General features: G+C 40.9%; 1 protein-coding gene across 1 annotated transcript; it reads right to left on the bottom strand.

The window, feature by feature from the left end:
• Positions 1-546: 546 nt before the first annotated feature.
• Positions 547-20513, bottom strand: LOC116247948 (proteasome subunit beta type-6). The gene is made up of 8 exons (XM_031620431.2): positions 20186-20513; positions 19613-19689; positions 18727-18782; positions 17476-17548; positions 16830-16941; positions 1967-2040; positions 1180-1254; positions 547-999 (listed from the first exon to the last, which is right to left on the bottom strand). Exons 1-8 carry the CDS (start codon positions 20286-20288, stop codon positions 898-900), a joined length of 672 nt encoding a protein of 223 aa, XP_031476291.1. The 5' UTR covers positions 20289-20513; the 3' UTR covers positions 547-897.
• Positions 20514-25783: the final 5270 nt, after the last annotated feature.

Genomic DNA, 25783 nt, shown 5'->3' with positions numbered 1-25783 from the left:
TTGAAGTTTTGGATATACTTGTGCGCCTTCGATCCCAAGTGTTTAGCTAACCTATAAAAAACCGATGAATTGAAGGACAAATACCAAGAAGATCATCATCCTAAGACTCATTTAGCCTCTAATCAAGTCGCTAAGATTCAATTAAATAAGACATTTACATGGCTATACGTCACATGAAGACTTGCGTTTTCGACAAATAGCTGACAAGGTGCGGCCTCCATAGCTTCTAGTACGGAAGCCCATGTTCTCTCTTAAGTTGTGCTGGTAGGTTGGCCCAGCCTTTAAAGTTTAAAGAACCAGGTCTCACTACCGCTCGAATTCAATCAGTCCGCATCATTATGCATCTCTTGTAGAAAAAGCCAAAGTCGAGTGACGGCAGGAGACTTATCATGGGTTCTACTGGCTGGAGGCCAACCAGCATTGCGTTGAGGACTTGGAAAAGAGAATCAGTGTTCTTTATTCCGATTCAGTTTGGTGATCTCGGAAGTGGGGTTCCAAGAGGATGAGGATAGATAGTAAATATTTTCATACACACGTGCATGCATGTGCCACAAAATACCAAGAAAAAATTAATTAACAGAACGAGCATTCCTTTGATTTTTCCCCAATACAAGGGCACAAATCACGTCCTAAAATCTCATGGAAGAAAACGGTAAGAACTTGCAGGCCTCCCCATGGTTGCCTGAAGACTAGGCAAAAGTAATAAGTGTATTAGCAATCTCATTTGTCACTAAGAAGAGAAAAGAGTAACACATGGCTGTTTGGTCCTGAACAAGTAGAAAGACAACCAATGAAACTGAAGGATCAATAACCCGAGGAGGAGTTTGACTTCTTAAGCACGAAACCCATGAAGGCAGCCAAAAAGCCTCAAGAGGTCATGGGCTCAGGACTAGAATGTCAAAGCAAATCCAGCAGAGAGCCGGTTGCCTCAATCTCCTCGTGCCATAGTGGGAGGATGTCTCCTGGATAGTATTTTCTTGCAACGCCCTCAGAGTTTATCTGACAAAGAGGACGAAGAAAATGTTATCATGGCCATAAGCAAATAAATCCACTAAACAATAAAATGTCATGGGCACTAGATAACAGGAGTAACAAAGCTTTAACAAGCAAATCTAGATACTGAAAAGGGGTGCTTAAAGATGCAGTAATACAAGCCATGATTGTGAGGAAAACACTCACAGTGACGGTGCGCACAACTCCCCCACTAGCTCCATCTCGAGCTATGGCCAGAGACACAGCCTTCACCACTAAATTCTGCAGTTAAGTATGGAACGTTAGAAAGTATGACAGTGAGCTCATTTCACCAATAGCTGCCCTGTTGGATGTATTTTTACCTGAATGAACTGCAACTTTCCTTTCAAAGAACAGATTCCTGATCTTACTAAGTTGAACCTTTTTTTAGACATACTTGGTATGCACAAGGGGTACAAATGTTGATCTTGCAAAGTGACCAGTTCCATAATGAAATAAGGTTGCCGATGGATTAAAGTGGAACAGTTGATAAAAGACATTGTTCTTCAACAACTTAAATTCACATGCACAAGCCAATATTGGCCTCATGCTAAAGGGGGACAACTGTTGATTAATATTACAAAAACTGGAAAACAACCAGTGGCCTAAGTTCTACGCAAGTCTAATGGGGTCATGATGGATCCCCGTGACTTTAAAGGAGGGCCACTGGGCAATCAAAGGGCCAGATCTAGACATTCACAACACAAGCATAGCAGTAGAAAGGACAGATTGCCTTCTCTATAGGAAAGACGTTCTGGTTCAGTAATTTGATAATTGATACCAAGGCAGGAAGGGACGAAGAAGACATAGCACAAGGTACATATCTACATTTAAGTGGCAACTTCCAACATAAGCAATACTAGATTTTTCCTATAACTGCAAATGACTGAGGTGAAAAGTTTTTCCAAAAGAACACAAGGCACGACCATAGTTTACAGAATTAGATTACGCATACCTCAGCTTCGTCCCTTGTCATCCCTTCCCTCCAAGCTTGGTCAAAGAAACCGTACAGGTAACTGGAGCCAGATCCTGCAAGATGAACCATAAAGTATCAAATGTCAATACCTTGTCATTAAACCTCTTCAGACACTCAGAGATGGCTGTTGAATTTGTCCCAGTAGGCCCAGGGGCCTTGTCAGCATTGGCAAAGCCCTATGCTTTGTGAGTGCTTTGTGGGCTTATCAAAAGGACATGACGTTGCTTTGCTTGACCTTTGTCCCTGAATTTTGTGCCAATAGGCAAATTACAATGCTGACCTTGAAAGGCGTCATGTCACGAGCAAAGTGAACCGTAGGACTTATCAAAATGGCATGACATGATGGACTATAGGGAAGCCAAAGAGTGCTTTCTTATCAAAAGCACTAGGCTCTAATTATGAAAAAGAAGGCTTTGTTATGACGTGACATGACCTTCAAGAGAAGATTGAAAGGAGTGCTTGAATTGGACTCAAAGGTAAGCACTAATGCCATTCAATGTGTCCCTTAAGAAAGCACTCGCAAAGCGAAATCTTGAACAAAGTACTCACAACTTTGAATTGAATGGCATTACTTTGATGAAAATGAGCAAATGGCATATGCCAGATGAGGCAAAAGACAACAAGAGAGCAATAATGGGAAATTCATCATCATCATCAACCCAGAACCAATCACGTGAAGTTGAGTAGAAGTCCATCCCATTCTTTCTTATCAAGAATTGTATCTCCAACCAACTTATAACCTTAGAGGTCGTTTGAAAAACCATCCTACCAAACGGAATGGACAGCTCGCGTTCTGAATTTACCATGATGACACAAACAACAGACGCGGAACGGTCAAGACAGATGGGACACGGAGCAGACGATATAAATATTTTGTTCTGTTCCTTAGTGTTCCGTGGTTTACTATGGAACGCCGTCGCCCGACCTCGTTGCAGCTCCCCCGATTTCACCCCTGCCCCTCCATCCCACCCTCTTGCTGCTTCCCCTCTCATTTTCTATTGCTCTCTCCTCTTTCTCTCTTCCTCTTACTACCTTCTTCTTCCTTCCCCCTCTTCCTCTATTGGCCCCTTTTTCTGCAGTTGTCACCTAGGGTTTGACTATGAATGGGATGTGGTCAATCTTGGACAGTATTGCAGTTGCAAGTGAGTCTCCATCCCTCTTTCTCGCTCACTTCATTTTTTGTCATCCAGTCCAGCTTGTAGGGCTTATCGGTGGGTCATTTTTTCTCATTTCATTGAAACGAGCCTCTTTTTTTAGTAGGTGCATTTCTTTAAGGATTTTCTCTCTGTTTCCCTTTTCTTTTGGTCATTTGGATGTATATAAAGTGTTTGTGCATTTGACTGAATGAGTTTAGTGTTTGCTTTTATTTGTAATTTATGTGTAATCATAATTGTTTGTAATCACATTAACTGTTTTATTAATAGATATTATTTCTAAATTCTAACAAATCAAAACGTCTTCTTTAGTTTCGTGTTATCGAATGCATTGATTTGCATATAGCATGTTGTTAGTTGTTATGAATTTTCTACTTGTTTTGATATAACATGTTCAAAAGATAAGATATTCTTGTCATCATATAGCGGCCAAAACAAATATAATAACCAAAACTGATTATAGAAAACACAAACACTGGATAGAACAGTCAATTCAAACTAAACATAAACAAACACCAAACAAAACAAAAAGAACATACCATGGAAGACACAAACATCAGATAGAATGAATAGATCAGACAGAACAAAAACAAACACTAGACAGGACGGACAAAACAAACATATGTGAAACAAACACTCGACAAGAAGAAACATAGTGTTCTGTTCCTAAAATCATCAAACGATGGACAAAAAACATCATTGTCCATAAAAACAGGACAGTAGTGTGATGGATAGGACATCCTGTCCCAATGGACAATAATCAAAGCGAATGTATTGATTTGCATATAGCATGTTGTTAATCAGTAAAACTGATAACCGAAGCATTGACACTAACATATATAGGGCCACGAAGTTGAAGCGACAGTGGCCCACAACAACTCTGATGTTGAATTGATCCGTCCGTGCAATTGTGGAGCTTCAACATGAAGAAAAAGTGTCACTAATACATTTTACCATCACTTATGTTTCTTTGTTGTTAATGCCAAATTTGGAGACTTTGAAGCATTGCTTGCTATGTCATGTGGCGATGAATCGAGGGGACTGTTGTCTTGAATTTGAATGATTTTATGGTCCTTTTTAGTGAATTTGGCATCGGTATATTGCAGCAATTCTTCATAGCATCTCGAAGTCAATTTTTGAGCAAACTGAGAAATCTGATTGGTGCTTTTGGAACTGTCGGATGGCACAAAAATGACCATAGCCCAGAAATTGATTGCCTTGGGATCATATAGCTGATACTGCGACAGTTTCCACTGGCAGTTTTGATCTAACTCCATTCTTTTATCTTTCTTTTATCTTGACCAGATATGGAGGATGAAGAACTCTTCCTTTCGCTTCTGTTAGCTTTGGAGTAATTGATAGGCCAAACTGTCCAGCCACTTCTCCTTTGTGCAACCACAACGCAGTTGAATATGTTTTGTAATCACATTAACTGTTTGTAATCACATTAACTGTTTTATTAATAGATATTATTTCTAAATTCTAACAAATCAAAACGTCTTCTTTAGTTTCGTGTTATCGAATGTATTGATTTGCATATAGCATGTTGTTAGTTGTTATGAATTTTCTACTTGTTTTGATATAACATGTTCAAAAGATAAGATATTCTTGTCCTCATATAGCGGCCAAAACAAATATAATAACCAAAACTGATTATAGAAAACACAAACACTGGATAGAACAGTCAGTTCAAACTAAACATAAACAAACACCAAACAAAACAAAAAGAACATACCATGGAAGACACAAACATCAGATATAATGAATAGATCAGACAGAACAAAAACAAACGCTAGACAGGACGGACAGAACAAACATATGTGAAACAAACACTCGACAAGAAGAAACATAGTGTTCTGTTCCTAAAATCATCAAACGATGGACAAAAAACATCATTGTCCATAAAAACAAGACAGTAGTGTGATGGATAGGACATCCTGTCCCAATGGACAATAATCAAACGACCTCTTAGTAATGCTACCTTTTCAAGTCTTCATTCTTTAATGCTCTTTTCACTTGAATCACTCCTTTTCACTCATATCAAGTTAAGAATTCTTGCAGGTGTTTATGGCAGGTTACCGCATAGTTACCTGACATACTAAGAAAAGCAGGAAGCAGAAACATCAGAATCTTAATTCATTCGCAAAGAAATTGCACACTCTAGAAATGGGAATTTTCTGAAAAGGAAATCTTAGTTCTTAATTTCTCAGGACATAACTGATTCTTAGTCATCAAATTCGATGCCCATGAATAGGAATTCCGATAGCCAGGACCAAGGATCTCGACAGCACAGACATAGAATCCCAGCTCCTAAGATAGATCCTAATTCCCAATATCAAGAACGCATTGTCACATATATCGTTTATGGGTATTATACGACTAGGTATTTCTTGGATATAATACTGCAAAATTGTATTTCTTAGAAACTCTAAGGAAAATCTCAACAAATAAAAAAATTAAAAAATTATAAAAATAAAAAAATGGAAAATAGTAAGTTAAAAACATAAAAGTAAATAATAGCCCTGGGTAAGGTCACGATGTAATAAATTATGTTGGTCCCCATGCTAGACCCACTTTACTCAGCCACATGATATAAAGGCTGAGTTAATGAAAGAATGCAATGGGACTAAGTTTTTGTTCATTGAGGAGAAACTGCTCTCTCTCTCTCTTCTTTATTGTCTCTAATTTCTTGTTAATCATGTCCGTCACGGGGCGACTGTTCTCACGCCCCATGCAGTCCAACAGCTCTTCAAACCAGCACAAGCTTAATGGGGTAAGCGAGTGCACAGATAACTCGAAAACAAACAGTGCATAAAGAGACATAAAGAGGAGAATAACTTATAATGAGTTGTTTCATTCACTTAGAAACGTACTACATCACAAGAGAAGGCAAACAAGGAGATTGACTGGACTTTACTTATATGCCTGAAGACTCATACAAGGATCCTTATGCCGAACACCCAAAGAAAGGAATCTCAAACATGACACTTAGACAGGTGGGAGGGTACACCCTTACAAGTGAACAAGCATATACAAATGAGCCTTGTAAACAAAAGAAAGACTATACAGACACGAACACAGGAAAACAAGCTCCTCCCTTCAAATCATGTGTCGTCCTCAGTGCCAACTGCGTTGTGGTATGCCCTAACTTCTTCTAAGTAGCACTGCTTCATCTTAAACACATACTCCCACATAGGCTGCTCCTCATCTGCCTACTTGACAAAATACTTTTTCGGCATGCCGAGATAGTTGATCTTGTGCAAGAATTTGCTCCAACTGCTTGTCTGTTGCACGCTTGCCTGAAGGTGCTCTTTGCAAGATTGGCTCCTCTTTTGATCTTCAACATCAGCATAAAAGGGTTTCAAGTTGCATATGTAAAATACTGGATGGAAATCTGGCAACAGATTTAGCTTGTATGCTAGCTTCTCAATCTTCTTGATCATAGTGAATGACCCTTCATACTGCCAGATCAAAACACAGTGTCGCCTAAGAAAAATACCCGTGCGATTAGGATACAGCTTCACGAGCACCTAGTCTTCAACTCGAAACTCGACAAGTTATCAATCTTTGTCAGCCCATTTTTCATCTTCTTGGCAGCCTTATGCAAGAATGCCTTGGGGAGTTCTGTCTACTCCTGCCAGTCCCTGACAAACTATTAGGTAAATGTCGGCCTTCCCTTTTCAAGGGCAGCAAAAGTGTGTGCCATTAGTGGTTCTTACCCCATAGCTATTTTAAACGAACTGTGCCCAAAAGACTCGTTCTTCTGCAAGTTGTAGCAGAATTGGGCAATGTTGAAGCATGAAAGATGGGTCTTGGGACCGGGTCTGGGTCCAGACCCGTCCAGCTTGTAGCCCTTGTTGGGCCTTACTTAAAGACTTGTAACCCTAATTTCTGGAGTGAATGAAGTTTTAAGATAGAGAGAGTCTGGCGGCTAGTGGGCACCAGACCTCCTCACCAATGGTTTTTCTCCCTCTTGTTGAGGGTTTTCCACATTACATCTGTGTTCTTTTCGCTTTTACTGTTTCTACATGGTATCAGAGCTGTGACTAGTTTGTGGAAATTTTTGCCGGCCGTGAAGTTCCGGCCCTGACCTTTCCATCGCTCGCTGCTCTTATTCCGCCGCCGCCGCTGCTGCCGCCGCTTCCATTGTTGCTGCCGATTCCAGTTGCTCCTGCTGCTGGTTTCTGGCTGCAGCCCAGCATCGTTTCCCAGCTCACGCCCGTCGTGCTCCATCACCAGTGCAGCACAGCTCCGCCTTCTCTGCCGTCACCCTAAGTCCCCGTCGCTCAGCATCTGTCAATGCCTAGCGTCGTCCATCGCTCAGCGCTCACTGTCGCCCGCCATTTTGTGCTCTGTTGCTGTTGCCTGATGCCTCCCTTGCTGTTTGTCGTCGTCTGGTGTGTGTCGGTTGCCGCTGTTTTCTTCCTGCCCGTGGAGATCTGTCACACTGACCTGTCAGCTCCTTGCGTCACCACCCAACATTGTCCCGTCTGCTGTTTCCGGTTGCCGTTTGTTGTTCCTTCTTTGTACCTGTTTCTTGGTTAGGCCTTTTATGCTTTGGTGAACCCGACGTGGTGGCGGATTCTCATATGGGGGAGTGGATTATTGACAGTGGTGCTACCCACCACATGACTGGCGATCATAAGGTATTTCATGGGTATAAGCTTTTGTCAGGAAAGGAACAGGTGTCTCTTGCCGATGGTTCCTTTATTTCTATGGCTGGAAAAGGGAGTCTCTCACTTTTGAACAAGTTCTTAGTCCACAATGCTCTACATGTTCCTCATCTTCCCTTGAACCTCTTGTCGGTTAGCAAGATTACAAAAGAGTTGAATTGTGAACTTATTTTTTCTGTTGATCGTTGTGTTCTGTAGGACTTGGTGACAGGGAAGAGGATTGAGATTGGTTTGTTCTTCTGAAGGGCTATATTGTTTACCTATGCGTGCTGCTACTGCCCTCATGACAACTGCCAGCAAAACAACGAAGAGTAGAGAGGACTCCCTTCAATCGATTCTGCGTTGGCATGAGCGCCTTGGACACCTTCCTTTTGGAATTCTAAGACAGTTATTTCCTGATCTGTGTTGCAGGTTAGATATGACTATGGTGTCTTGTGATATCTGTCACCTGGCCAAACATGTTCAGGCTTCATACCCTGTGTCTATCCATCGTTCTAACGATGTGTTTGCCATGATTCACTCTGATGTATGAGGGCCTTCGGGAATTCCTTCTTGTCATGGTTTTCAATATTTTATCACCTTTATAGATGATTGTTCTCGTAACACCATTGTTTATTTGCTGAAAGACCGTACTGAAGTTCCTACTGTCATAGAGACTTTCATTGCTTATGTGGAAACTCAATATGGAGCATCTGTTAAGACCTTTCGGTCTTGCAATGCTTGTGAGTATACGTGCCAGTCTGTTGATAGCTTCTTTCGAAAAAAGGGAATTGTTCATGAGACTTCTTGTAGTTATACTCCTCATCAAAATGGAGTTGCTGAACGAAAGAATCACCAAATGAATATGACTCGGGCACTTCTTTTTCAACGTCATGTTCCAAAAAAATATTGGGGGTTATTGTGTTGACCAGTGCTTATCTAATTAACTGTATGCCTAGTCGTGTGTTGAATGGGCAGACCCCTCACTCTATGTTACCGGGGAGTTATGAACCTTTCTCTCCTCCACCTAGAGTTTTTGGATGTGTTTGTTTTATTCACAATCACAGTTCTAATATTAAAAAGCTTTATCCTAGGTCAGTTAAGGGCGTTTTTCTAGGTTATTCCCCCACTCAAAAAGGATATAAGTGTCGAGACCCTTCCACAGGTCATGCCTATGTTACCAAAGATGTCACCTTCCTAGAACATGCTTCATATTTTGGTGAGAATTCTCTTCAGGGGAAAAGTCTACAATGAGAGAAGAGTATTCTCCCAATCAAGAGATTCAGTTTAGAGATTTTTTGGAATACAAGAAGGAAGAGATTGAGGTTACTAACCCTCTAGAGCACAATGAGGATGATAGATGTTCAACTGTGGATAAGGAGGGACATGACCATTTGTTTGGGCAGGTTTACTCTAGGCGAAAGTCGCCTGCAGCAGGACCCACTGATGAAGCTGACGAAGCGATGCCCTCTGGTGACAAAAATCCTACTCCAAATCCTAATGCTACTCCTTCCCTGGATGACCCAAGTCGTGCCCAAGAGATGTCAGTTGAAGGTACTCAGGCAGAGGCTAAAAGTGAAGATTTACCTAGGTTTGCACAACGAGTCGAGCTACTCGAGCTCGACTCGTTTAAGCTCGACTCATAAGCGAGTTCGAGCTGCTTCATTAGTTAAACGAGTCGAGCTCGAGTTCACGAGCCGACTCGTTTAACTAATCAAGTCGAGTTCGAGTTCACTCAAGTGGACTCATTAAAGCTCAACTCGGCTCGTCATTAAAATATCGGTTCGAGCCTTAGTCGAGCCTTAATCGAGCTCACGTATTCGAGCCTTAGTCGAGCTCAACAAGTATGGATTTCTGTAAACGAGCTTATCGAGCTTAATCGAGTCGAGCTCGAGCTCGACAAGTGACTATCGAGTCGAGTTCGAGTCAGGATAGTCGAGCTATATTCGAGCTCGAGCCGAGTCGAGCTCGTGTCTTACTTAGTCGAGCCGAGTTCAAGCTGACCGAGCTCGGGCTCGACTCGACTCGTGTTCAGCCCTAGATTTATCCATTGCTCTTAGAAAGGGTGTCAGGTCATATACTCAACACCCTATTGGTAATTTCATATCTTATTCTAAACTGAGCAAAGATTACAAGTGTTTTGTATCTTCTTTTTCTTTGGGTGTGATTCCCAAGACTATTGCTGAAGCTCAAGGTGATTCCAAGTGGGTTGATGCGATGCAAGAAGAAATGGAAGCCCTGAGAAGAAACATGACATGGGAAGTTGTAAAGACCCCTGAGGCAACTCACTTGGTTGGATCCAAGTGAGTCTACACCATCAAATACAAACCAGATGGAAGTGTTGAATGATACAAAGCTCGTCTTGTGGCCAAAGGTTTAGTCAGAAATATGGGATTGATTACTTAGAGACCTTTGCTCCAGTTGCGAAAATGAAGACAGTTAGAGTTGTTATTTCCCTAGTTGTGATGAAGGAGTGGAGGATGTACCAACTGGATGTTAAGAATGCATTTTTCAATGGCGATCTCGAAAAGGAGGTGTATATGCGTATGCCCCCAGGATATGAAAAACCAGAAAAATGTTGTAAACTAAAAAAAGCTTTATATGGCCTCAGATTGCCCAGAGCATGGTTCGAACGACTCAGACGAGTAATGCAACATTATGGCTATAATCAAGGGAATGGAGACCACACTCTGTTTGTGAAGAGGAAAGAAGGGAAAGTCACTCTGTTACTTGTTTATGTGGATGACATGATTGTTACAGGTGATGATAATGATGAAATCACAAAGATAAAAGTGTTACTGGCTGTGACATGATTGTTACAGGTGATGATAAGGATGAAATCACAAAGCTAAAAGTGTTACTGGCTGTCGAATTTGATCTCAAGGATCTTGGTAAACTGAGGTACTTTCTTGGTATTGAGATTGCTAGGTCCAGTACCGGCCTTGTGTTAAATCAACGGAAATACACACTAGATCTATTGGAGGAGACCAGTAAGCTGGGGTGTAGACCAGCTTCTACTTCTCTTGATGCTAGGCACAAGTTGAGCCTTAGAGATGGGGAGTTGCTTTGTGAAGAAGCCAAAGGAAGATATCAACGTCTTGTTGGGAAGTTGATTTATCTTACCCTCACTCGACCAGATATCACTTTTGCTGCGAATGTACTGAGTCAATTTATGCATGCCCCGACTGATGCACACTTGAAGGCTGTGGACAGAATATTGTGTTATTTAAAGAGGAATCCAGGCAAAGGGCTCTTATATGTGAAACAAGAGCCTGTTGAGATCGAAGGGTATTCCGATACTGACTGGGCAGGTTGTGCTGATACTAGAAGGTCTACCTCAGGGTACTGTGTCTATTTGGGAGGAAACCTTGCTATCTGGAAAAGCAAGAGGCAAGATGTGTGTTCTCGATCTAATGCAGAGGCTGAGTATAGAGCTATTGCTACGGGAGAATCTTACCTTACATGAAATCTGAAAACCAAACCGCTGATGTTCTGACTAAAGCTCTATCTTCAACTTCTTTTGAGAGAAATGTATCCAAGTTGGGCATGTTTGATATGTATGCCCAACTTGAGGGAGAGTGTTGAAGCATGTAAAGATGGGTCTTGGGACTGGTCCAGACCCGATCCACCTTGTAGCCCTTGTTGGGCCTTACTTAAAGACTTGTAACCCTAATTTCTGGAGTGAATGAAGTTTTAAAAGAGAAAGAGTCTGGCGGCTAGTGGGCACCAGACCTCCTCACCACTTGTGGTTTTTCTCTCTCTTGTTGATGGGTTTCTACGTTACATCTGTGTTCTTCTCGCTTTTACTGTTTCTACAGGCAACATCAACAGGTACAATCGAATTGGCCTCTCTGTGAGACTGAAGCCCTACAGGTACAATCGAATGCAGAGGGAGGCCTTGGAAGGTTTGGTGCAGGAGATGCTCAAGTAGGGCATCATTCAACCAAGTCACAGTCTGTTTGCCTCTCGACTCCTATTGGTTCATAAAAAGGGCAAAAATTAGCGTCGCGCATTGAATGCCGTTAACGTGAAAGACGGATTCTCTATCCCAATCATCGAAGACGTTCTAAACAAATTACATAGAGTTGTTTACTTCTCAAAGTTAGACTTGCGTTCAGGGTATCATCAAGACAGGGTAGCCAAGGAGAACGTGCCGAAAGCAGCATTTTACACGTAGGAGGGGCACTATGAGTTCAAGGTCATGCCCTTCGGCTTGACCAATGTGCCTGCTACCTTCCAATTGGTCATGCATGATATATTCTGACCATTTTTATGCAGGTACATCTTTGTGTTTTCTGACAATATACTCATCTATAGCAAGAATGAGCTAGAACATCTAGCACACCTGTGCAATGATGTCCTTGTTGGTCCAGCACCAGCTTAAGGCAAGGCTGTCCAAATGTTCATTTGGCAATACAAAAATATCCTACTTGGGACACGTGATCAGTAATGGCCAAGTGAGGATGGAAAATGAGAAAGTGTCAGCGGTGAGAAATTGGAAAAGCCTTACCACCATGAAGGAACTAAGAGCCTTCTTGGGACTGGCAGGATATTACCGCAAGTTCATTAAGGGATATGGATTACTAGCTGCCCCACTAACAGCACTGACCAAGAAGGGAAAGTTCTCATGGGACAACAGGGCTGAGGGTGCATTTGAAGGCCTAAAGGAGGCTATGACAACAGCACCAGTGCTAAGGATGCCTGATTTCCAGACGACCTTCGTTGTAGAATCGGATGCCTCTGATTTGGGGGTAGGCATAGTCCTTAGCCAAGGATAGCACCCCATAGCCTTTTTCAACAAGGCAATGGGAGTGACTTTTGCTGCCAAATCCGCCTACGAACAAGAATTGATAGTTGTTGTTCTTGCGGTCACCAAGTGGAAGCACTACCTAATGGGCAGGCGCTTCACAGTGCTTACTGATCACAACAGCTTACGATTTTGTCTGATCACAACAACTTACGATTTTGTTTGCAATAGCAAGGCTTGACAACCACACTCCAAAAGTGGATGCCCAAGCTATTGGGTTTCGATTTTGAGACAGTATCGAAGAGGAAAATAAAATTTGGCAGCTGATGGCCTATCACGTGCAAAGGTAACTCCAGCTCATGTGTTGATGACGTTGTCTAGCATACAGGTGGAATTGTAGGCGTTACCACCAGAATGCAGCCTCAGTTCTTTTGTAGGCGTTACCACCAGAATGCAGCCTCAGTTCTTGAGATTAGGAAACGGTTGAACGCAGAACCCTTGTGTTGCTATAGTTACCAGTGGACAGACCCCTATTTTAAGTTACCAGGGATGCATCTACATATCTCCTGAGACAGAACTGCCATAGACCCTCATGGCTCACTACCACGGGACCAAGGCAGCAGGTCACGATGGGGTAGAGGGCACATACCGAAGGATACGTGACACCTTGTTCTGGCCGGGATAAAGAAGGCCAGGGATTTCATCAAGAACTGCGACACATGCCAACGCAACAAGTATGAAATGATGAGGCCAGCAGGGTTCTTACAGCCCTTACCAATTTCAGAACAGATTTGAGAAGACATTTTGATGGATTTAATGGAAGAATTACCCTCTTCCCATGGAAAGTCAGTCATTCTAGTGGTGGTGGACAGACTTTCTAAATACGCCCATTTTATTGCCTTGGCCCATCCCTACACAACAAAATCTGTTGCTAGGACATTCCAAGATCGTATGGGAAGGCTCCATGGAATGCCTAGATCGATCACCAGCGATAAGGACCCCTTGTTCCTAAGCAATTTTTGGAAGGAATATTTTCAAATGCAGGGCTGGAAGCTGCAAATGTGCACAAGCTATCACCCTCAAACTGATGGGCAAATGAAAGCTGTCAATCATTGTTTGGAGACCTATTTGCGATGCTTTGCTGGCCAAAGACCTAAGGTATGGGCCGATTACCTGTCATGGGCTGAACTTTCGTACAACTCTTGTTGGCACTCATCTACCAGTGTTAGTCCTTTTGAAGCTGTCTACGGGAGACCCCCGCCCGACATTAGACAATATCAACCGGGAATAGCCAAGGAGGCCACAGTTGATAATTCACCTTCGTTGATGCGATGACATCTTGCATGACCTGAGATTCTGAAGCAGCATCTAGTGCAAGCCAAGAACCGCATGGTCATTCAATACAACAATAGGCATCGGGATCAGTAGCACGAGGTGGGGTCCTGGGTGTACCTATGCAGGTCAATTCAAGGGACAAGATTTAGCTCAAAAAGGGGACACGCCAAGCTTGCATCTAAGTATGTTGGTCCATACAAGATATTGAGGCGTATAAGGCCACTTGCATATGAATTACAGTTACCAGAAGGGAGTGCTATCCTGCCTTCCATGTGTCAAAGCTTAAGTATTGCTCGCAGGAGATAGCCAGAGTGAAGTAGCTAATGCCCCAGCCTTAAGTGAAATACCCAGCATACACCCTATCGCAGGTTGGGGTCCAGGTCTGTAATTAAAGAGGGCAGGAAGGAAATTGGAATGGCTCATTGAATGGTCAGACCACCAGGATATTCCAGCCACCTGGGAACTAGCTGAAGACATACAAAAGAGATTTCCCGATTTCACACCTTGAGGACATGGTGTTCCTCCTGGGGGGGAATATTTGTTAGGCCCCATGTTACGGCAGCAGCTATGCATATTGGGTCTTTGTTGTCAGAGTTCTCTTACTGGTTCTGTTTTGTTCTATTTTCAGGTTGTTTGTGTTTCTTTGTTGTCTTCAGGAATAGGATGAAAGGAGCGGGTCATTAGATGGACGCTGATCCCATAAGTGGATCCTGTAATAACCCACCCGTGAGGAACTATAAGTATATTGCCTCAGTGGAGATTAACCCTAAGCAAGAAATGAAACTTGAGTTCTTCCCTTAATCGAAACTGGGGTTCGCAGGGGTGTGAGTGTGTGTGGATCGGCTCTGTTGAGAGCTACCAATGTGGGATTTTGCAACCAAACCCATAGTCATGGAGAGTTTGGCAGCAGCCACATGGAGCGATCAAAGATATACACAACAAGGGAAGGATGTCCACTTCCCGTTATACCTTGATGGCGATATTGCACTTTCAGTTGCCAATAAGATGGTGGAGCAATTGGACATCTCAAACCAGGACATTACGTTTATTGCTGAGCTCATTGATTTCGTTGATCTCAATTAGTGCCTGAGTGGAAACCATCTTGCATGAATCACACTGGTTTCATTTGGGAGGAGCTAGGTTCACATTTGAAAGAATTGTGGAGACCAAGAACATTAAGGTGCCTTCAAGTGTGGGTTCCAAACTAGAAATGCCCAAAATCATGTTTCGCAGAAGTTACACAAATTTCTCTCATGGCAGCAGGTATTATCGCTGCCAATTCATGATAGCCAAGGCTCAATCGTCATACATGCTAGAGGCAGATCTGGATGCAATGCGTTTGCTGACCTGCTACTAGGGGAGTTGGGAAATGACCTTAGAGGGGCCACATGGCATTATTGCCTGGGAGTTCAGATTTAGTTTCTCCCTTAAGTGAACAAGTTGTTGGATGTGAAGATAACAGTTCCTCAGGTTTGCAATTCTTGGCAAGAACCATGCTGGTTGACACTGAGAGCTAACACTTATGCTGGCTATGGGGATACTGTGGGTTCCTGGACGATACCACTATCAAGTCTCCTTTGTACATCTTTTTGTCCATATGTTTAAAGTTTTTCATAGGTTTCTTAAACACACTGCTGCAAGAGCCGTTGATATATATTTTCTATGTTATTTATTTGTTTATGTTGACGTATATTCTTTATTTTTATACATATTTTCTAAGTATTTCTTATTGTTTATATATATATATATATATATATATATATATATATATATATATATATATATATATATATATACGGCCGTACCCTCACAACCAAGTTTTTTGAAAATGGTCAGTACTCATGCCCGCACTGATACCCGAACCGGCACCGGTACCCATACCTATGTGACATAGATAGAGACGGAATGAGAAAAGATTTAGAGAAGCTCAAGCTGCAGCAGCTGTTTCTTCAAGGTCTTCTTCCTTGAGAAAGGATACACATGAAGAGGTTCATCCTGAAAATACTCATCATGAGGGTCCTTTAGGGGTTACTTTTACAAGTGGCAGGGCTGGGTCTTACTCTCAATTGGGTCTTCCCAGAAGGTAAAACGCTCAAATATGCTTCATCCTCCTCAACTAAGGTCCTTTGACCTTATTTATAAGCACTCTTGGATCAGTCCAGTGAGGATCCGATCCATTTTATACCGGGTGCCTAACAACTACAATTTGATAACAGCTCAGGCCTGCAATGTGAACAGGCTAATATAGTTATTACTTATTTGGGACCATATTAAACTTCAAACCAATCTTCCATTACTTAAAGCAAGATTAGTTGGTTGTGGGAAATCAAGAATTCTATTCATGCATGAGGAATTAACAAAAAGTACCTAAAGGAATTGGAGCTAAGAACAGAAACCAAGTAAAATTTGCATTAAAACAAAGATCATGACACTCCATTGAGATTTAATAATAAGGACCGCTAGACCTTCCAAAAATAAGATCCTTTCTAATATGTCATTATTGATTTAGTTTTCTCAGTCTACATGTACCAATCAATCAATGCATAGATATTCATCAAATATGTTTGGCAACAGTACAAGATCCGCAGTTTTCAGGATTTAGGACCACTATTTTGAATCAATATATTACAGACTTACAGTCCCAGAAATTCACCATGTAGACATTTTGGCAATCTCGGAGTAGCGCTATGTCCAACATGAGGAATATAAATCTCTCAAGAATGAGAATCACATTGATATGCCTTTCTCAGCATCACAGGTTACGGGATTGTGAATCGAACTCTAACCATGTTACTGGGTGCTTCTCACCATTCTTTTCCAACAAGACATTTATCTTCTTGTTTAGCCCCAGAGAAAAGAAAGAGAGCCAATAACTATATGCATCTATTCAAATGAAAAAAGCCAGTGCACAAAGAGCCAAAGAGGGTCTAACAAGCCAACATACTAATGAATACCTCCGATAGCAAAAGGTTGTTGCAGGATAGTTCCTCCAAGGGGTATAGAAAATATTTGTCCCCCTTCATACTTATCCCACCCACCAACAATCAGGCCAGTTTGCAGCATATTCTACCAAATGACAGCAAAAAAGGTAGAGTCACATAAGATGTGAATGTCATATGGGTGATACGGCAAGATACAAAATAAAGACTTCTTACTTATGCAAATACAAGAAACCAAGTTGTATATCCAAATAATAGCATGTACTTTTGTGCATGTGCACAACCATACAGACCTAGTCAAAAACATCAGGTGGGACCTATACAATATAACCAGTGAAAAGGTTTTGTGGAGCTTAGGCAGCACCTCATCCCAATCAGCAAGAAAGAAAGAAAGAAATGAGAAGATCAAGAGGAAAATAAATGAGGAGGGAGACCAAGACAAGTAAACAAAATGGTTGACCTCCTAGGAACCAAAGGTAGCTCTTGATTACATGGAACCAAAGGTAGCTCTTGGGCTGCCAAGTTCTGTCTAGACACTTGACCTCCTAGGAACCAAAGGTAGCTCTTGATTACATGGAAACAGATATAAATGGTGAATTCCAAGATATTCATTAATGAAAATTACATAAAGCTTATTACAAGATCATGGGAAATCACTTACTTTGTTTTGGTAAGATAAAAGCCGTATTAAGTTAGCAGCAACTTTAACAGTAGCAGGCTGTCCAAGTTGTATTCTGCAATCAAGAACTGTTATCTTGATTGTATGTCTTTAAGTCCAATGAGTAACAGTATAAGAAAACATGAAAACAGATAGCCAAGCATAAGGTTGAGTAGAACTAATTTATGTAGCAACTAACAGCAAATAGGCAATTTAGCCATGTAACATCCTTCAGTTTAAAAGAACAGGATAGAGCACATACTCACCAACATGACTGATATTTCAAAAATATCACTGATTTGATGCACTGTAACACGTAACAGAGCATATCATATGAAGGAAACAATATGATACACAGCTTAAAGTAGTTTCAGGAGTGTAACTATACCATAGTTGTAACTTACAATACAAGCGTGCACCCCCCACCCCTTTTTCCAAAACGTAAAAATTATCAAAAAAAGTTTTGTTTGGACTATATAAATTTCTTAAGGCTGACTATTAAGTTCAACATGAAAGGCATTTTTACAAATTTAAAGCAAAAACATAAAGTTTATGGCTAATTTCATACAAAAAACAAGAATGTTCATGGTTTTTGTTATAAATTTGTAGTAGCCTAGATCTGCACTCAGAACTAAAAAAAGTTCAAACTTTATAACCATTAAATTGTTTAAGGAGAGCATAATGCATAAAAACTTATTTATTCTGGTACCCATTAAGTAATTTAAGTAGTCAATTTTTTATTACTCCAAATGAAAGCGAGCATGTTGTAGGTAGCATATGCTTTTTTTTTTCTTATCTTTATGCACCCCATGTTTTTTCATAAGGAGATTTTCTCCTAGTTTTCCAAATTTTCTTATTATGTTATATTTTTCTGGTTTTTATTTTTAGAAAAAATTTATTTAAAAAGTTAAATGTGCAATTTTTTTGCATCATATCAGGATATGTACCTAACTTTAGATCCTACTAGTATGGGTTACGTTACGCACAATTTCATGACATTGATTTAGCATGACATTTCCCATGAAAACATATCATTTTCAACAACCTATTTCGAAAATGGTGACCTCTAACATATTCGTATCTAGTACATGTTATGTATAGTTTATGAATCGTTATTTCCAATTTTCCAGGATATTCCCAACAAAAAACCATCTTTGTGGAACGGAATTTGAAATCTTGTGTCATTACTCCAAGAAAACAAGAGTTCTAACCAGGAAAATAAGCATAATGAGAGGTGGACTGCAAAAGACTTACGTGTGTTGATCAAGAAAGTATCGAACATAATCAGAAACTATCTGTGAATCAGCAGCCTGCAAGAAAAAAGGAGAAGGAAAAGAATAAGTAGTGCAAAACAACATGCTAAGTCACATGGGTGCAGGCGCCAGTGCAGATACACCAGTGCAGATACAAAGGTACGGGTTTGGATGTGGCTATTCTGAAAAAATGAGTATGAGGTATGGCAGGGCATGTGTGTGCACAATCATGCATGAGCTACAAAATTGCAAAAAAAAAAATCATAGAAAAAAGGAGGGGAAATATAAAGAGAGAAAAAAAGAAAAATAGGATAACAGCCAAACAAGGGCTTTAAGGAAATTCCACTTCCATCAACATACTAGAAGATTAAACAAAAGAAAAAAGAAAGTTTTAGGGTTAAAATTCTAAAAAATTAATATTCTCCATTTGGACAGCCTAGGTTCCTCATACCAGGTCTTTAGAATACCACCCAGTGCCTCCGCTGGCCCAGACGGGTGTCTAGGCATGTTTTTAACTGGCAAAAGAACAGTCTGATAATTTTGTATCCATTCTATCACCTTATTACTAACGCATCACAAAGTATGTAGCATTTTTCGGTAATATCTTCCTTTTCTATAACTGACGTATCACACGGCATTCAACATTTTTTGGGCAATCTTTTCCTTTTCTGACATTATAAGCAAAAGAATTCAGTTTAAGATAAGCAGAGGCAACTTATATATAAAAGCGAAACTAAAAAAGTACCTATATTCCAAAGAAGCAACCGATGCTTCAAAAATCACCAGATGTTTCATCCTTTTACCTCTCTTACAACCATAACTAATAATAATGAAGCTCATTGCCCAAACCTTGGGTACAAATAAAGATTGAAAGAAAGAAGTGTTACCGATCCAGAGCGGCACAAATAGACGTTGTCAGTCAATTGCGTGATCTTGTCGGATGCCCTGTTTGCAACGTACATCCCTAGTGCCACAGATATAATTTCATCACTCTCAAACTCAAAATTGAGAATAATTTCTTCATTTTGGCCATCAAGAATTAAAACGGGTAAAAATATCAAGCAATTGCAGAAAAACATAATCTCGAAAACCATCCGTAAGTATCCGCAAAAACACAACCTTCTTATCACCATCAAGGAGATGAATTCTGTTAAGAAACATAATTCTATTTCCAGACGTAATCCTAACAATATGTGGATTTATACCGCACGAGGAACTACATTTTTCAACTGATCAAATTGTTTATCTACTTCAATCAAATGCAACCACTACGAAAATCAATACCAGCGACTACATTCTCGATCAACCATGGCGCAACACACAGAATTCCCAAGCGTACCGGAATCTATAGGAGGATAAATCATCGGGACCAAGAACTCAGTACAAAACCAGGAAGAAATGAAACGAACCAATGAACAAAAGCGAGAAGAAAAAAGCCGTCTGCAAGAGAATGAGCGTACCAGTGCTGGTCCGAGAGTCGGCGCCGAGAACAACGCCCCCGTCGTAGGTGATTCCGATAATCGTCGTGCCCATGGAGTGGGGAGCATTCAGATTCACGTCCATCCTTCCTCCTTCTGGATCCCGCAACGATGCGACGAAAAGAAGACGAAGAAGAAAGAAAACTCAACCGCAGGTGCACGGACGCAAACACAGGAAAGAACCAGGAAGAAGAAACCCTAATCCCAGCAGCTTTCCCGAAAGGAGACGAAGAAGAAGCACGGCTGCACAAGAGAGAGTGAAGCTACGAATCGAAGGATTTCTCCCTTTCCTTCCCACTCTTTTGCTCAGAGGAATCCCCCTTTCCAAGTTACTAACTGGATCTGGAAATGATGTTTGACCCGAACCGTTTAAACGTTTTAACCGACCCGAGGCCACAGGCAGGATTGTTTGTTTTACGAGGACAGACGTTTTAAAAGCACACTCGACGGCACCCCTCAAAACCTGGTTTTCCCGCCGTTCATGTTTTTTTTATGAAAGTTCAGATGAATGTTGAATACAGTTGGATAACAGTTGAACAAATGCATACAATCGAACTTGATAAGTATCGATGTAAGGCAGTAACTATGTGAAAATTGTGGGCATCAACTTTGGAATGTCATTGGATCGTAGATCTCCCTCTCCAAGATTGTTTCGGTTATTGTGGGCATGAACTTGGAGGGCAAAGGCAGCGGTGGAAGCGTCAAAATGGGTTTGTAGGCGGGGAAGTTACTGCCAGATAGATATAGGGAGGGGGCAATCTAGGTCTCTCTGGCTTTTCTCTCCTGCTCCTTCACATAAACCTTCTTGTCCCACCATCAACCCAAAATCGTCATTTTGCGTGAAAAACCCGGGGGTCCAGGTTTTTCACCCTCCTAAGCAATCCGAGTTTTTTACCTCACTGGGTTTCGATGACACCCAAACATACGTGAAACATTGTTTCAAAGGCAAAACTGAAACGCTATTTAGGCTTGTCATCCAAACACGGCTTATATTTTTTTATTTAGACAACTAAAGCACCTGGTTTTGTTCGAACGACACTCGTAACTGGACATATAATAATTTGTATATATATATATATATATATATATATATATATATGGAACAGCTTGTGATTGTTTTGATTGCTAAACACCTCATAGAATAGAAGGCATTTAATTACTTACGTCCTGTTTGGATCTAAGGAAAATGAAGGAAAAAACAATCAATTGTTTGGTTGATTAATTAAAAAGAAAAAAAGAAATGAGAGTAAAAAACTTGTTTGGTTGTAAAAGGGAGAGAAACAAAAAAGAGGGAATGAAATGTAAATCCAATTCCTTCAAAATTGAAGAGATTGAAAAGGAAATGAAAAACTTATCATTTTCTATCATATATGCCCTTTCTTTCTCTTTGTGCATGAACAATGTTTTACATGATAACAACATATTTTTAGATAGTCTCTTCTCACCACTATTCACCTAAACCATCACAATAAAGAAGTTTCTTCAGGTTCATCTATTTTCTTTTCTTTTCTCTTTTTTGTCTATCTTTTTATCACAACACATCTTTTCTCATCTTCATTGCCTGGTGTAGTGGTTTAATTGTAAATTAATATAAATTCTATCATTTTCAAACATGATTTTAACAATTCTTTCATTTCTATTATAATCACATTCTTTCATTCATTTCTTTTCCTTCTTTTCTCGTTTTCTTTCTCTTCTTTTTTTTTTCCTTTCATTTTCACTTCTTCCTTTCCTTCTCTTTCTCTCCCTCCAAACAAACCATTAGATTTAAAATCATAAATCTGATGTAATATGTTTTAACTGATATAGTGAAAGATTCATGACAAAATCTATGGTTCATTTTTTTCATCTTGCATTGAGAAAAACTCTTATTTAAGAAAGGAGGGAGAAGGTCTGATCTTAAACTAAATGATGAAATCCCCCAACCTGGAGGTGAGAGAAAGTTTGCTAGGTTTTCAACCTGCGGTGTCGAGGACTAGGAGCCCCCTCGCCATCATGGCTGCCAATTCTCCGACAGCTGAGCCGCTGATTCGAGTTAACCAACTGACCACAGGAAGCTTGCATGTCCTTATCCCTCAGAGATGAAGAAGGATCGTTGTGCATAGATGGCCAAATACCCTCAGGAGCTCTGCGAGGCTCTCCGCCCATCAATGATGCAAAAAGAAGCTTTTGATGGACCGTGGGGATACGGAAAAGGGCAGGACAAAGGGAGGCAAAACAATCGAGGATAGCAGAACCCAGACTGCATGGAAGAACTCATCGCATGTTTCTTGGGTGAATATTATGGATGGGCATGCAAGTCAGGGTTGTAAGGACATGGAGGAGTTGGAGGTCACCAACATGGGAGGTAGATACCAAATAATGGTCCATTGTACATCCCTAGAAGCTATGAAAGAACCATTTCAATGGTCAATTCTAGGGTGTTTCTTTTATCGAACAAAGAGAGTTACTGTTGAATCTAAGTTTAGTTCAAAGGCTTTGAAGAGATCATGGAAGACATCCCTCCCACCCCAGTTCATCGCCCTAGGAAAAGGTGATTTCCTAGTCAGATTTGCAGAAGCGGATGATATGTGGCTCGTCATGAGGTAGAAGGCTTGGAAGGTAATGGGCAAAAGCTTTGTTGTCAACCAGTGACTCCCTCTCTGGACATGGAGATAAAAACTAACCTCCAAGTGCTTATTTGGGTTGAACTCCCAATGTTGGTGTCAAACCTCTAGAATGAGGTGTAGCAAAAACCCTACATGACAACCTCGTTACGGTTGACCCCATTAGCGTCTAGACGCAAAGAGTCGATTATGTACACATGTGCATTGAAGTTCCTCTTAATTTTCAACTTGATGTCATACTAATGCAGGAAATCTGTTATGAGGCAGAATTAGGTTCTACTGTAAATGCAAAACCAATTCCTATCTTTTAGAGAGGTGCCCATTGGTGCACAAGGAACCAAAATCCTCCAAAAAAGGAAGTGATGTCCCCCTCCCGTGGGCAGAAGTGATGCCCAAAAAAAGAAATATGCATAACAAGTGTAATCGGGATACATGTAAGAGCAGTTTCCAGCTGAACCGCTTTAGCAGCTTGAAGCACCTCGAGGAGGAGGAGAAGGGCACTCCTTCCAACCCTCTTGACATTGATGACTAGTCAATCCAGGTGGCTCCGTCCTCATGCGTCGCTTGACCTCTCAGTCTATCTTACATGTGTGGAACCATAACTTTCCCTTCTTTCACCTCCGGTACATAACAGACCGTAGTTTAAAAAAAAAGTCGTGGGATTCCAATGAATATTGGATTAGAGCCTTCTAGTCCAGATAAGGATGTGCCTCAGGAGAAGCGACAAGGCCTAGACAGATGAAGTTGACCCTCCTATTGGCCCAGCTTGTGCCCCTGTACAAAACCTGAGTGAACCCCTTCGCTCCCTGCCTGTCGCGTCCTTTACCCTCAGCGGCGAAAGAAGCACCAGATGTTCCTTTAGAGGTTGTTTGATTGCTGTCCACTCGAACATGACAGACAAGACGTTCTATCTATTACACTACTGTCATGTCCTCATGGACAATGATGTTCATTGTCCACCGTTTGATGACTTTAGGAACAGAACACTATGTTATTCTTATCCGGCATTTGTTTCGCATATGTCTGTTATGTCCGTCCTGTCTGACGTTTGTTTATATCTTATTCGATCTATCCATTTTGTTTGTTCGTGTCTTCCAGTTCTGTTTGTTCTGTCTATCCTGTTTGGTGTTTGTTATGTTCTTTTCAAACCGTTTGTTCTATCCGGTGTCATTGAGGAAGACTGAATGATGAAATATTTGCAAACAATACAAACTAAAGTATAATATCTGTACAAAACTATGAGTGTGACTTCAATGTGATTTGACACATATTGGCTACTAATCGTATTATTCGTCATGAGCTGCCATCTATTTATATTATTATTCCAACTTTTTTTACATAATTAATAATCAATATGAACCTTAGCAAAAAAACAATAAAAAACCTCAAAAGATGGACATTTAGAAATTGTAATTGGTTTATGGATATGCTTCATGTATCAAGTGTTCTGCAAGTCATAGAAAACATAACGTCGACATTTAGAAATTGTAAGGGGAAATGAGGAACACAAAAATTTGCTGGGATCATTTATAGGATTACTACAAAAGATACTATTCTTGGGATCATTTACATAAACATATAAAAGATACCAAAAAACGATTGTTTACATCAAGAATACTAAAAACACCAAAATATGGTCATTTACATCAAAGTGCACCTGAGAGTGCAACAAAACTTCAACCGCAATTAAGCATAGAACAAGAGCAGTTTGGTAAACTGCAACTGCAATTGGGCATACAACAAAAGCAATCTGGTGATTTGCAACTACACTTAAGACTGCAAGAGCGTTTCAGTAAACTACAACACTTGGGGGTACATCTAGAGCAGTCCATTAAACTGCAATTTTTCAGGGTGCAGCAAGAGCAGTCTAGTTGACTACAATAACACTTGGACTTATAGCAAGAACAGCCTGATGAAATGCAACCACACTTGAAAATGCTGCAAGAGCAGTCCAGTAAGTTGCATCTACATTTAGCAGCACTTGTGGAACAATTTGCTGAACTACAACCACATTGGGAAGAGCAGCAAGAGCAGTCTTGAGAACTGTAACTACAGTTGGGAATACAGCAAGACCAATTAGGTAAGCTACAACTGCACTTGGGAATACAAGAGGAGCAATCTCACCAAATAAAAGTCAATCTCGTTAACTACCCAGTAGAACTTAAGAATCATAAACTGAGCCATGTAATAAAAATTTGTAAAGCAGAAATATAAGACTTATGACATGTCTGATCAGTTTTAAAGAAACATGCTTAAGTTCATGTGCGTAGAGAAAAAATCAACTTCACATATGAGAAATTCTAGCAAAAAAGCATATAAATTCAAAAAATTCAAGTTTGCATACGACAATTCTAGTCAAACATAGATAAAGCACAAAAAAGTAAGCATATACATGAAAAATGTAAGGAGGAGGGAGGGGTTTTTCCCCTTCCCATCAGCTGGTCGGCAGCAGTGCCCACACTGGCATCGGAGCTGCCAGACAGCACCACCCACACCATCAGGTTGCGGCAGGACGGGAAGAAACCTCGTCCTTCTCCGTCCTTCTCTCCTTTCTGCCGCTTGATGGAGGTGCCTAGGCTGTCGGCCGGTGAAGAGCTCTCCCTCCCATCCTCCTCTCTCTTCCTCCTTTCTCTTCCTCCTCTCCTCCATCGCACGATTTTCCCTAACAAAAAAAAAACAAAAAAAGGAAAAAAGACATATGAAAAGGAGAGAAAGAGAAAGGGCTAGGGCAGCGACTCCCATCCTCCTCCTCTCTTCCTCCTTTCTCTTCCTCCTCTCCTCCATCGCACGATTTTCCCTAACAAAAAAAAACAAAAAAAGCAAAAATGACATATGAAAAGGAGAGAAAGTGAAAGGGCTAGGGCAGCGATGGGGCAGAGACCGAGGAGAAGGGGCAGCTTGAGTAGAGACAAAGGAGAAGGAGCGGCTTGATCAAAGACAAAGGAGAAGGAGCGGCCTGATCAAAGACAAAGGA

Source organism: Nymphaea colorata, chromosome 2 (genome assembly GCF_008831285.2).
Source record: "Nymphaea colorata isolate Beijing-Zhang1983 chromosome 2, ASM883128v2, whole genome shotgun sequence".
Lineage (NCBI taxonomy): Eukaryota > Viridiplantae > Streptophyta > Magnoliopsida > Nymphaeales > Nymphaeaceae > Nymphaea > Nymphaea colorata.
The sequence above is the reverse complement of the archived record's forward strand: the minus strand, read 5'-3'. Positions and strand labels throughout refer to the sequence as shown.